Source organism: Helobdella robusta (assembly GCF_000326865.2).
Source record: "Helobdella robusta unplaced genomic scaffold HELROscaffold_3, whole genome shotgun sequence".
Lineage (NCBI taxonomy): Eukaryota > Metazoa > Annelida > Clitellata > Rhynchobdellida > Glossiphoniidae > Helobdella > Helobdella robusta.
In genome coordinates this window covers 2,122,014-2,136,065 of record NW_008704501.1, presented here as the reverse complement: position 1 = coordinate 2,136,065, position 14,052 = coordinate 2,122,014, and the positions used below count along the sequence as shown (strand labels likewise).

Sequence of the window (14,052 nt, the reverse complement as noted above, 5' to 3'; positions counted from 1 at the left end):
GACTGGATATCATACATTGCCTCGGGAAAGAATGTACTGGAATAGGGATGAAGATATAAGAATTACATTTGTGGCAGAACAGATGTCTCGATCACGATTCCTAGAAATTAAAAGATATATTCATTTGGCAGATAATGACAAGATTGTTCAAGGAGACAAATTATTTAAAGTTCGTTCTTTCATTTCTGCATTGAATACTCGTTTCCAACAATTTGGTGTTTTCAATAAATTTCTTAGTATTGATGAAGAAATGGTACCCTATTTTGGACATCACTCAGCAAAAATGTTTCTACGAGGAAAACCCATTCGTTTTGGGTATAAACTTTGGGTATTAGCATCATCCAGTGGATATCCATTCAATGTACAGGTGTACTGTGGCAAAGAACCACAGACAACAAATGATGAAAGTCATGGACTAGGTCATCGTGTAGTCATGTCACTGTTAGATTGCCTTGAAAATCCTGCTGATCATGAAGTTTTCTTTGACAATTTTTTCACCAACTACTCTTTGCTCAGCTCACTGAAAGAAAAAAATATAAAAGCAACAGGGACAGTAAGAGAAAATCGTTTGACAAAGTGTCCATTGATGGATTCAAAAACAATGAGAAAGAAAGACAGAGGATTTTATGATGCATGTTGTGACAAAAACGTAATCGCGGTCAAGTGGAATGATAATCAATGTGTCATAGTTGCATCAAATTATGATAAAATTCTTCCACTTGGCAAAGCTCGGAGATGGAGCAGCACCAAGAAAGCCTCTGTAGATGTACCTCAACCAGCACTCATTAAAAGGTACAACACACACATGGGAGGAGTCAATTTGCTTGACAGATTTATGGCTTCCTATCGACCAATGTTGAGGTCCAAGAAATGGTGGTGGCCATTGTTCATAAATGGAATAAACATGGCTGTCATAGCAGCCTGGCGACTTCATGTTGAAGTGGGAGGAACTTTTGATCATCTAGATTTCAGGAGATATATTGTGCGTACAATCATGCAACTGCAAGAACCAGCACAGATGATGACAGGACCTTATAGCCAACCTATTCCTGATGTAAGATTCGATATGACGGGTCATCATTTGGTTCTATCTGGGAAGCAATCCAGATGTCGACAATGCAAAAAAAATGCACGTCTTCAATGTAACAAGTGCAATGTTCCATTGCATCTTCACTGTGAAAAAGATTATCACGAAAAACAATAAATTTAACAGTTTTAATAAATGACTAATAAAATTTGACTAAACTATATTTTTTCACAAATTCATTTGATTAAAAAAAATCATTTTTCTTTGCGTTTTACATTTTTTCCATATAATTAAAAGTCTGCTATATTTATTTCTATGTTAAAAAAAAGATGTTCCCAAATGGGAACATGGTAGTTGATGTGCCCATTGTTCCCATTTGGGAACACGCCGCCATTTTGTTACAAATAATAAAATCCAAAAAAATACTTGTGCTAGGGTCTCATATTAGGTATAGCTACCTAACTGAAAAATGTGATACTTTTTGGTAGCGTGGTTGTGATTTGGGCACTAATGGGTTAAAGCAAAGAGCAAACTTCATGCACCTAATAGTCAGTGGAAGCTATGGCTGCAACTTTTTCAGCCACAACCACAACAGACAACACTTCTTAGCTAACCTAAACATCCAGGCACATGGAAACGTTCTGTATTTTCTTTAGCAATACTACAAGTAACAAAACGTACATATATAAAAAAAATTATACAGAATTTATATTATATTTTATTAGTTTTAAGCTATTTTAAAGAAATAAAAAACATTGTAAATAAAATTTTTTATCTTTTATAAAAATAAAAATAATTTTAAGCTTGAAAGTATAAATTTAGGCCTTTAGGGTTGGTTAGGTTAGAAGAGGGTTAGGAAAGAAGAATAACAAAATAGTAGAAAATAATGTACTTACATTTTCTTCGCTGAATCAGTCTCTCGATATTGTTCCTTCATTTTTGCTATTTCAAATTTTTTATAATTAAATGAATTATTAATAAATTGAAAAGCACACCGAGCTCGATCGATTGCATCAAAATATCGACGATAATATAGTATTTAAAAGTAGTAGGAATAAGTAACCAAAGATATTTCAGTTCTATTACATTAAACAATCTTTGCTTTTACCCTACATATTCATATTAATCATATATTAAGAATAAAATAATATACTTTCAATAATACACTTTGCCAGACTGAACTTGTGAAAAACGAAATTAGGAATTACGATTGTTCGGTTATAGTACTAGTCTTTTTAAATATCGTTTTTCCCTTGCGATTGATAATGGACATTTTTTTGGAATCTTATTTTGTCCATCTTCAGCACGCGGCCCGCACATCGCATTCTTCTTTCTCTAATAAATTCAGTCATCATCTGCTATTGAGATGTCTTTCTTATCTCCTCATTCGTCACCTGATCTGTATAGCTGATTTTCATTATTCTTCTAAACAACTTGTTTTCCGCTGCGTTCAACCATGGTCTGGCTACGACATAAGAATGATAAGCTAAAGATATGCAATTGTCTGACATTATTCTGCCCTGCCATATATATGCCGCCAACAGCGTGAAATCCTATAAAATATTTTGAATGTGGTGAAGATAAACACAATGCATTTGGATGGATAAAAAGGGTATCGAAAAATTTTTAAATACATGATGTCGCCATTAAAAGATTATCTAGTCATGGCCGTCAAGGCATCTTATGAGAGGTCTATAAAGGATGTCAGGCTTTGTCGCCTTTTTGACTCCCCTTTTCAAATTGTCACATATACCCCTCATTTAAAGCATGTCAATTTTTTGACTACCCCTCTTGAAAGTTACCACGATTAATGATTCAAAATTAAAGTCAACTACATAAAAAAGCGTTGAATCTTAATAAACACGTAAGTTCTTGAATAAAACGAAAAATTTCGATCACATATAAAACTTGTTAACCATTTTTGGATAAAAATAATTTAATAAATATTATTTTAGAAATTGAAAAAATGCAAAGCAAAAATATGATTTCGTTTTTTTTTGAAATGTGATTTTGCATTGAAAATGTCCATTTATTGGTTTTGTTAGTCATTAAACATTAACTATAGGTATAGGGGAGATGGGGGCTCATTGATCTCTGGGGCACATTGATCTTTAAGCAATAACATAGCTATTTCTAAATATAAATGTAGGCCATCACTATTTTAGTTTTCCTTTTGTTTCTATTCTACTTTTAATCCTATTTGTTTATGGACTTTCTGCCGCTGAAGTTCGAAAAATTAGTAAGTTTGATTTTACAGGGAAAAACCAACTATTCACAACAGGTTAGTTTTGTAAATTAAAAATCAGATAAATATTTGTTTGATAAATTAAATTTTGCAATGTGTAAAGTTATGTCAGAGGCTTATTTTATTATTTAGTTCGATTTTCAATCACAACTTATTGATGAGATATCGCCATTATAGTGTGCTCCATGCCATGGGGGCTCCTTGATCTGTACTAGTAAGGGGTACGTTGATCTGAAGATCAAAGTGCCCCTACTGTCCTCAGATAATAATTCTCCAGGATGTTTAGTCATTTTTCTCTAACCATGCAAAATGCTATTTTTCCATTATTGTAAAATATAATTTGTGTACTTTGCAGGTTTGGTTTCATAATGGTGAGATATCGGGAGCGAAAAACTAATCGAGGTAAAACACCTGTTGAAGTGATGAGAACAGCAGTTGATGAAGTTCTGAAAAAGAACAGAGCTATCAATGCTGTTGCACGTGAAACTGGAATTGACCGAATGACATTGAAGCGATATGTTCGGAAGAGTAGTCTCAGTCCAAGTGTAGGTTTGATACCGAATTGGAATACAAGGCAGGTATTCAATTTAGAACAAGAAGAGATGCTTGCAAAGTATTTGCTGCAAGCATCTAAGATGAACTATGGACTATCCACCAAAACAACTCGCCAGTTCGCATATGATATGGCCGTTGCGAATAATATAACATGCCCATCTTCATGGTCAATGAAAAAAACTGCTGGTATTGATTGGCTCCAGGGTTTTATGAAAAGAAGACCCGAGTTGTCACTACGTGCAGCTGAAGCGACTAGTCTGGCAAGAGCAACAGCATTCAATAAATATAATGTCAGTGAATTAAATATTTTAAAAATTCTTGTCTGATGCTTAAATTTAGCAAAACTGCAAGATACGATTTTTATTTGAAAACAGAATATTTTTTTACAGACTGATGATGTTAACATGGTTCAATCTAATATTCAGTGTTGAAACCATTTCCAAAGGCTTCAGCCAGAAAAAAGCTATTTCGGAACAGGCAACAAAAAACAAGAATTTTAACTGACACTCCAGTTAAACATGAAATTTTTCTTGCAAAAGAAAAAAGTGTGAATAAAAAAAAATGAACATCCGATACAGTAAAAAAACAAAAGCCATGTCAAGCGTTGATTATCTTGGAACACTAGAAAGTGATGACAGTGATGGTGATGCAAGCAATCCTCAGTTGACAGCAGAAGGCCCAAGTCTGGACTACGACTGTTCTGCATTAAAAAATAATGACTATGTTGTAGTAAAATTTAAAACTAAAAAGAAAGTTATTCATTACATTGGCCAAATAATATCGGAAGCTGGAGATTTAATGGTAAAATACTTGAAAAGGGAAAAGATGTCATCATTCAACTTTATCTGTAGAAATGCTGAATTATATCAATTTATAAAAGAGGACATTGTTTGTAAAGTTCCAGATCCAATTCAGCATGGTGGGACTGCTCGAGTCAGTCGTCACTTGGTTTTTCCCGTTGATTTGACAATTTTTAAAGATCTTAATTAATGTTAATTTTTATTAAAAATTATGAATTATTATATCCAATGTGTTTTAACGAGTTTTTTGGAGGCAAATGAACATCAAATCATATTGATTTATACCTAGGATCAATGTACCCCATGGGAGGGATCATGGTACCCCGTATATGGGGTGCTTTGATCCTTTGTAGGGGTTGTACCAAAGTTAAATTTTTTTAAAAATTTCTTGTATTATACAATTGAAACTGAACTTAATACATTAAATGAATGTTCCTCTGTAAATTGCACAAATATTAATATTCACTTTTTGGTTAGTTTCACTGTTGTTACAAAAAAAACCTCAAAACAGATCAATGTGCCCCCATCTCCCCTACTCGTACCTTCTTCATCATCATTGGCATGCCTTACAGTTGGAAAGTTATTTCTCCAAGACGGCTCCACTTAGTGCAGTTACGAGCACAATTTCAAGTTGAGTAAGGGCTGGTGATGATGATTAACAGATCCTTCTCCAATGAACGGAACCAGGCCTGCTTTAGGCGGCCGCATGGTCGAGTTCAACCCACCAAAGGATCTACGGAAAGTATAATAGCTTGGTGATGGTTTCCAAAAATTGGAAGCTATATATACGAACAAAGCCATGAAACGCCTAACAAGGAGCATAGACGAAAGGCTGTTGCATCACTGTTCTAAGTATATGCTGTTGTGGCCTTTCTCGATTTGCCGTTCGTGAGGTGTCTACTTGAAACCTGAACACTTGAAGAAATGTACTTGAAATGATTATTGATATACTATGCATAATATATATATATATATATATATACAATGCATTGTTCATACATATACTGATATACATATAAATGCCAGCCAAGCTGCCAAGAAATGAGCTTTAACAAAACGCCTCACGAATCGCTGGGCCATTACTCGGCCATACTCTTAACTGGTATATTGTTAACATCACAAACATGTTTTTCGCGCACAAGCGCTCCAAAATGCGCAATTGGGACCTCCCCCAGAGAACGTTTCTTATATAGTTAATATGAAAATTCAAGCAAGTTCAGTTCAATAAGTTGCTTTGAAAAATTCTGTATGTGACGCCTTTTCCATGTAACCTTATGTTTTTATCCCATAAAACACGTCTAAAGCGCGGTTAATTGATACCTAACGCTGGTCCCTGAGTTCAGACTCTGGTTGTAACTTTTTAATCAACAATAGCAACATAAACTATTTTTTGTTTTTTTTTTTGTAATTTTATTTGAGCGCCTGAGAGACTAACTGTAAATAAATTTGATGATTTGATGAATTTCAATAGCTATCAAGTGTAGGTTAGCTAAAAAACATCGATAGTTAAAAACAAAGATGTTAAAGAATTCTTTTTATACAGTCAATTAAATTTAGAAAGCTATAATAAATTATATACAAGTGTTCCAAAAACCTAACTTTGTGGAATAATAATTTGGCTAACAGATGAAATAAAATTTTGAATTAAGTACAGTCATTAAATCCTATGTGTACTTTAAATCTACTTAAATATAATAGAAGATAAATTAAAAATAAAAAAAATAAAAGAGGATTTTTGAGAAACATTCAGAAATTTTATGAGGCCCACATTTCTAATTCCTTCATGTCGTCATCATCATCAGCTGTAGCAACTGCAGTTTTGGCTGAAAAAGAAATAAAGCTTATGTTCAATATATGTATATATATTCACTATTAATCATAAAATTCTAAGTATTATCATTTAGAAAACGAAATACATAACATGGATTTGACAGCAAACGATGCTCAAAATAGTTGGATATTTTAGCATCAAATAAATTAAGTAATTGATAATTATCGTAACAAATCTAGGATATAATCAGCGTTATCATTCTGTCAAGGTTTCTACCTGTTGTTTTATTTCACAAAAACTCCAACCTCTTAAATTTCAATAAATAGCATGTTGATACACTAATATCATGTGACATTTGCAACATTTCGATCTCATTATTAAAAATATTTTTTAATAATATGAAAGAAAATTTTTTACTTAGATCAATGAAAAAATATTCAAGAATTGAGAAAATGTTAACCTTTATGTGGGTTGATGGGCTGGTTAGGCACAGAGGGCAAGTCTTCAATGACAGGTCCCACTTTTATCAACTCTTTGTCGAGTTCCTCTTGTTCCAATTCTTCTAACTCAGCTAGTAAATCATCCTAAATAAGATAAACAATTTGAATAAATAATTTAAATGAAGTAAATTATTTGTGTTTAGCAAATTAATTGTGAAAAAAACTGACCTCATCAACATCTTGACCAAAGCCAACTGGATTAGAAATCGCATTTGATATTTCATTAGCAATCTCCTGTTGCTCTGCTACGTCATCCATCAAATTATGTACATCATCAACATTCCTATGAAGTAAATATAACACAATGATAACAACTAATAGTCTTACATGAGTAGTTTAATTAATAATTGAATCTATCTAACATGTGACTATGAGCAGATTTCAAAGCTTTGGCAGCGTCACCCATCACTTTCAGAACCTCTGTGTTTGTTGAAGCATTTTCAAGAGCGTCCCTCTGAAATTCAATTGTTGACAGTGTCCCATCAACTTGCTGTAACTGCTTTTCAAATCTCTTTTTTCTTTTCAGTGCAGCAATAGCGGCTAAATAGAAATTTGTTGTTTAAGAAAATGTTCATTTGATAAGAAGTAAATATAATTTTCATTTTTAATTTGAAACTGTTGACAAATCACAATGCTACTAAAAAATGAAAAAAACAAATTAGCTTTAGATTAAATGTAAGAAATGAAAAATTCAAAATACTAAAAAAGGAAAATTTCCATAAGAGATAAATATATGACATATGTCAATGTGATTCATTATGTTTTAGTACCCTATCTGTGCTTTGTCTATAGATAGAATTATAAACATATCATTTAAATTTTTCTCCACCCTTAATAATATTAAGCATTAACCATGAATCAATTTGTATATGAAGAAATGGAAACAAATATTATTGAAGCACTGTTAAATTTCTGCTAAAGTTTATATATGTGAGAAAATGAACTAAAGGGCTTAATATTAATTTAATTTTTTTTTTATTAAAGTAGCAATAAATAATGGATGCACTATTACCTTTGAATACACATTTAATTACATAGAAATTGAACTATAGTACTCCACCTACTAGTGTAGTACGACCTGACTAAAAAAAATTAATATATTATATTATAAAAAAATATTATAATTATTATTACCAAGTCCAAACAAAAGCAACCACAAGAAAATGCTCACAAATAAAAGACTTATTTTCAAAGATATTTAGTAAGGTAATATAATTTAACTCATTAGCAAACCTCTTTTATTCTTTGTGCCATACTTTTTTGCGGTAGTTATTTCTTCTTCGACTTTCTTCTCTAAGAAGTTTGATTTCTTCTGGAGCATTTCTTCAACCTCCCTCAAACGCTGAATGGCTTCCTGTGGAGTCTGGGTTTTAGCACCTTTCTTACCGAAAAGCGACATAAAATTCATTTTCAGTCTTTGCTATCCTAATACCTAATTTAATCAGTTAATAAAACTTTTTGCGAATTTATTCCAAATCTATTCGTTATAGGTTATACAAATAAAAGTTTGATCGGTAAAACCCGTAAAGGCTCGACGAAAAAAATGTGAATCATAAACACTAAGTGTCATTCGAAAGCGCTGAACTTTTAAAAAATTGACAAAGGAGCTAGCACGTTGAATTTATTACACATAGGATGTGAAATGAACTTGGATAATTCTATGTATACATATATACGTGAGTTATTGGTAAATAAGAAAGAGTGCAAACTAATATAAAATATTATGATTGTGTATATATATATAGATTTTTCCAAACCGCAACCGCCCGCACCCGCAGATTTCACGTCCGCACTGCTCATTATCCGGTCGTCTCAACTCAATCTCATGTTTAAAATTAGAAGATAGCAATACTAGACAGCAATTTATTTACAATATAATTATAATCAGAAGAATTATAGAAGAATTTAATAAATTTCTAATTTAATAATTGTAATAACATCGGCCAGAACAACGAGCACAAAATGAAAGACGACGAGGAACTCAAACAAGCTATTTATTTATTTAATATTTATGAAGATGTTATGTTATATGTTGGTCGTATCAAAATGCATATGTGTACAGTACATAAATATATATTTTTATTTGTATATACGTATGTGTGTATTGTATGTGCATGTGTATATGTGGTGATAAGTATCAAAGATAGATACACTTCACACTTTCGTTTTATATAACACACATGTGCACACACATTTACATATAAATGTATGTATGTATGTGTGTATAACATTGAACTAACTTTCTTTATTCAAATCCACTGAAGTAATTTGTAGAAGCTGCTTTCTTGATTTATCAACGTCGACTCAGCTATTGTCATTAACATGGATATATCCATGGTCATTAAATACACATACATACTCCCACACGTACATATATGCAAACAAACGAAAAAACAAAATTTTTTTATTCTAAAAATTATTGAAAATTAAAATTTTATTTTGCTGGCGGTTGGTTGTTTAAAAATGCACTTGAATCCGCATCCGCGGCAAACCGCACAGACAAAATCCGCAAGCTGCAAAATCCGCTGCAAGTTTGAAACCGCATTGCTGATATCCGCTTGGTGCTCTAGTTCAAAATACAATCACGTCACGCCAATTTTAAAAGACCTCCATTGGCTTACAGTAAAGAAAAAAATTGTATATAAGTTGTTCCTGATACCCAGTTGCAAAAAGCATCACGGGACATTGCAGTTTCAGGACCGGTTCATCGTGTCTAAAAAGCGCCAGAAACGCTTTTTAGCCGCTCGTTCATCGTGTGTCTATAAAGCGATAAAGACGCTTCTTGGCCACCGTTCATCGTGTCCAAAAAACACCAGGGATGCTTCCTAACCACCCTTTCATCGTGTGTCTAGAAAGCGCCAGAGACGCTAGCGACTTGTATATTACCATCAGCGAGAAGTTGGTTTTGCAACCAAACTCGCCGCTTATTCACCGCCAAGAGGCGCTTTCCAGTCCCACATTCACTGTGTGCCAGAAATAGCCAAAGAGAGCAAGCTTTTCACGTATGCAACCACGGGATCAGAAAATTCTACAAATTCTGGCCATAACTTGAAATACCTGTATTCACATACAAATAAAAAAAAACATTATTTAATTCATAATTTGTATCTAGGAAATTCTATAAACGTTAATTTATTATTGAAACATTTTGTATTGCTTAGCTATACGTGCATGCACTCGCGGTTCAATTTTGCCTTGACCATTCAAATTTACTTGAGATCGCTAATTTACAATTGTAAAATACAAAATACAAATATATTCATTTTGTTTGTTCGTTTATGTGTGTGAGTGTGTATGTGTATGTGGGTATGTGTTTGTTTATTTATATATTCTGTTGCTGTTTTTGATTTGATACAAATCTTTAATACAAAGATAGATTGAAAGAATGTGGATTGACAACACTGGAAACAAGAAGATGAAGAGGAGATCTTATATAGATTTATAACCAAGAAAAAAAAAACATCGTTTTCCAAGTTTTTTTTCAACTGGAGAATAGAATAGGACTACGAAGCCACAGATAAAAGCTCTCCAAAAAATAGAAAGTGCCGTCAAGCAAAGATTCTTCAGCAGTAGATTGGTAAACACCTGGAATGATCTGGTTAATGAGACGGTCTCCGCGGAATCAATCAACAGTTTCAAGATCAAGCTCAGAAAGTTAGGATATATATTCATGAGGTCGCCATTCTTTCCTTGGCTTGTAATGAGGCTCACCTTGAATACTTAATTGGAGCCAGGTTTCTAAATTTGCCACTCTTAATTTAAACAGCTTAAATAATACAAATATCCACTATCACAAAGTCAAAATTAAAAAAAAACTGTAAATAAATACTATTCAAAATTACTAATAAAATCAAAGTCTGTTTATTCTTCACAAATAACGACGAAATGTTTTCGGTATTTAGTAATTTTAGTATCTTATCTTTGTTTAAGCGGGGTTCACATTTAATCATAATATATAAACAATGAAAACAAAACGAAAGTTGTTCCATCTTCTTTTGAAACCTGTTTTACTATGAGAATTGTTACTTATTTTTAAAAATTTCTTATTTTTTCATCAAATATTTGATCTATTGCAATGATTCCCGGATCGATAAATCCAATGCAGGTTGGTCAGCCTGGTCACCAAATGCAACAACCCCATGTCATGCATGGAGGTCAGTATTTTTTAAAATTTTGTTATATCCGTTTTAATTTTTAAATTAATAATAATAATAATAAAAATGAATGAAAGTACGCTACGCACATGCCGTCAAAATCAAAGCTCTTGTGTCTCAAATGAATATGCGCCTGATATGAATGAATGCCTAAAATAAAAAGTAAAAACTGAAATATCTACAAATTCATTAATAAATGAATAAAAATTTAAATATTTAATAAAAATATTGAAATTAAAATTAATTATCATTATTTAGTTAGGATTTCAATTGTAGATTTAGTTTCAGGTCTGGGTTTTTAAAGTTTTATAGTAGTTTTTCAAAACTTACAATAACCAAAATAAAATTTTTTGACCATATGAATATGAATAAAACACAATCCTATTACAATTACATACATACAATGAAGACTTAATTCGGTGCAGAGTTAAAGCATATTATTATCAGAACATTCATAATGTACCTATTTAATGTATGAATAAAATAAATGAATTAATTAATATCTCATATTCATTTGAGACATTGGGTAGAACTCTGATTTGGACGGTATTTAAATATTTTACATTGCACTTATACACACATACAATTATAAATCTTCATACTCCAATGTAAAGCTCATGTTTGTTACATTCTAAATAAATAATATAATAACAACGTAATAAAGAAAATAACATTTTACTGAAAAAATTGCTTGGGCTTTTATTATGCTTTGATTAATGTGAATTATTTAAATTAATTGACATTCAGTAAATTCAAATAGAATATCCAAATATTTATAACTTTATTAGTTTTATTTTTAATCTAAATTCAAAAATTAATAATGATCATTGGTTTTAGTTCTGCACTTGAAAATAATAAATGTGATAGGAATGGCAATGCAGCAAGGAATGGGAGGACATGGAATGCACATGGGAGGCATGGGTAACATGGGAACAATGATGGGCCAACAGGCTCCAGGCATGATGATGGCTGCACCGATCAACACTGCGCATATGGTCGGCATCCAACAATTACCACAACCTACCCACCAACAACAAATCCAACAACAGTTTGTACAGCAACAGCAGCAGCAGCAACAACAGCAACAGCAGCAACAACAAATGGATCAGATGGATCCTATCAGCAAGGTTCGACTGATGCTACCACAGCTGAAGGAATCTTTGAACGTTAGTAAAATAAGTCAATTAATTAATTAATTTAATCACCACTGCTATTGCAAGTTTATTCATAAATATATTTTCATTTTTCAAATTATGCCACTTATTTCATTTCTATCACTCAATTTTTAAAACTTCTATAGCGTTGAAATTTTTTTGGAATATGATCCAATGATTCTCATTTCATTCACTTTCTTATTACGATTTACACTATGTAACTCCGACACCCTGGTAAAAAATATTGATGTCTGAATTTCCGATTGTGGAGTTGAGCACTGAGTTCTTTGTTAAAACTTTCTCGATTTTCAAGTTTCATTATCATTTTGGACTCTATATCTACAATATATCGATGGTTTGGGCTCTATATCTACAATATATCAATGGTATGTTCCATCGTTGATGACAGCTTCTTCCACAGATCCTAAGCAATAACTGGCAAAAACTGTCCATGTTTATGTATGTAAAAGTGCAAGTACATGTACGATGTACGTATATTTAGTTGGTCGCTGGATGTCATCAAACAAGCTTAAACAAGAAAACTCAATATTGTTGAAAGAGAACGCCGCATGACCTCAACCGTTAAAATGACAACGAAAATCCAATAACAAATCTTGGAGTCATACTGGATCCTCATCTTTTATTTGAAAAACATGTTAGTCAACTTCGCCAGCGATGTTTCTACCAACTCCACAGAATAAGATTTATCAGACGTTTTTTGACAGTTCAGTCAACGAAAGTACTCGTTTGTAGTTTCATCTGTGGGAGAATTGACTACTGCAATGCGATTATGTTTGGTGTCAACTTATCCCTTCACTAGAACTTCTGAAGCTATTCAATAGGGGCGCTCCACAAATTCTTTGATACAGATACAAATACAGATTTATGATAAATACTACACAAACACACAACAAAATTAATGTGAGCATGAGGAATATAATAGAATGACATTTAAATAAATTTTGCAGAGATTGTACAGCGAGTCATCGACCATGCTGAACAGTAACTTTCAAGATGGATTCGAGTTGGTGTTTTGTTATGTTGTTAAATATTGGTTAAATGATTAAAATATGTCAATGAATTTTGTGTATTGATATAAATGTATTTTGTTGTACATAACCTTATTACATTTACACTTGATGTTGTACATTGATGTATATCCATGTAATGTTGCCCTCTCACGATGTATGCTCATTACTCATGCTTTACACCCACCAGGAAACCGGTGGACCCTTCAGCTTCTAACCGAATAGAAAAGTCACTAGAAAAGTTCCACAGCGTTTGTGACGCCATGGAAGTCAATCTCGTCAGTATTTTTTATTTCATGAATTTCATTCTTATAGTCATTTATAAATCCAACACCTAACTAACTCCACTCGTACGAGTGAACGTTCATTTGATTGAACTTGAATATCTCCGTAATAGAAGCTGTCAATGGAAGTGCTGGTCCACTACACAGAATCGCGCAGGTACGTGGCGCGCAACGTGGCTGACATGACGGCAGGTAGCACGCAGGCAGCGGACGCGCTGACCTACCAGCAGTACGCCAGCGTCGTCAAGTCGCAAGCCGAATACGCTAAAGAGATAAAAGATTTAATTAACGCTTGTGCAAAAAAAGTTAACAAACATCTATCAGTTACTCACGAATGAATAAATGAATGAATGGATGGACGAATGGATAGACAGATGAGTGAATAGATGGAATGAATGGATGGGTGAATAAATGATGACGCGTAACAGACAAATGACTGGACCCAAGGATGAATGAGAACGGAATGCATAACTTAATGAATGGGCAATGTAGATGTTAAATTTTAATATTAAATTTTAATATTGCAAATTTGTT

The 14,052-nt window shown here is 32.7% G+C and overlaps 5 protein-coding genes across 5 annotated transcripts in view; 3 read left to right on the top strand and 2 right to left on the bottom strand.

Moving 5' to 3' along the window:
* HELRODRAFT_106408 (hypothetical protein) overlaps positions 1–1,964 on the bottom strand; it is a gene marked incomplete at its 5' end in the record, with an annotated part of 23,191 nt that extends 21,227 nt beyond the window's left edge. The window contains one exon of the mRNA XM_009021138.1: positions 1,924–1,964. Within this exon, the coding sequence (XP_009019386.1) occupies positions 1,924–1,964 (41 nt within the window). The remainder of the gene's footprint in view (positions 1–1,923) is intronic.
* Positions 1,965–2,664: 700 nt separating this feature from the next.
* On the top strand, positions 2,665–4,153 carry HELRODRAFT_161189 (hypothetical protein; the record flags this gene model as incomplete). Its single annotated transcript, XM_009021137.1, has 2 exons — positions 2,665–2,717; positions 3,628–4,153. 2 exons carry the CDS (start codon positions 2,665–2,667, stop codon positions 4,151–4,153), a joined length of 579 nt encoding a protein of 192 aa, XP_009019385.1.
* A 235-nt stretch (positions 4,154–4,388) lies between these two features.
* On the top strand, positions 4,389–5,824 carry HELRODRAFT_161188 (hypothetical protein; the record flags this gene model as incomplete). The annotated part of the gene is made up of 4 exons (XM_009021136.1): positions 4,389–4,760; positions 5,139–5,206; positions 5,315–5,369; positions 5,654–5,824. The coding sequence occupies 4 exons, from the start codon at positions 4,389–4,391 to the stop codon at positions 5,822–5,824; spliced, it is 666 nt and encodes a 221-aa protein (XP_009019384.1).
* Positions 5,825–6,382: 558 nt separating this feature from the next.
* On the bottom strand, positions 6,383–8,306 carry HELRODRAFT_155763 (hypothetical protein; the record flags this gene model as incomplete). Its single annotated transcript, XM_009021135.1, has 5 exons — positions 6,383–6,429; positions 6,859–6,982; positions 7,067–7,181; positions 7,261–7,438; positions 8,132–8,306. The coding sequence occupies 5 exons, from the start codon at positions 8,304–8,306 to the stop codon at positions 6,383–6,385; spliced, it is 639 nt and encodes a 212-aa protein (XP_009019383.1).
* Positions 8,307–12,044: 3,738 nt separating this feature from the next.
* HELRODRAFT_66432 (hypothetical protein) lies at positions 12,045–13,856 on the top strand (the record flags this gene model as incomplete). The annotated part of the gene is made up of 4 exons (XM_009021134.1): positions 12,045–12,218; positions 13,175–13,236; positions 13,425–13,512; positions 13,632–13,856. 4 exons carry the CDS (start codon positions 12,045–12,047, stop codon positions 13,854–13,856), a joined length of 549 nt encoding a protein of 182 aa, XP_009019382.1.
* Between the last annotated feature and the right edge of the window lie 196 nt (positions 13,857–14,052).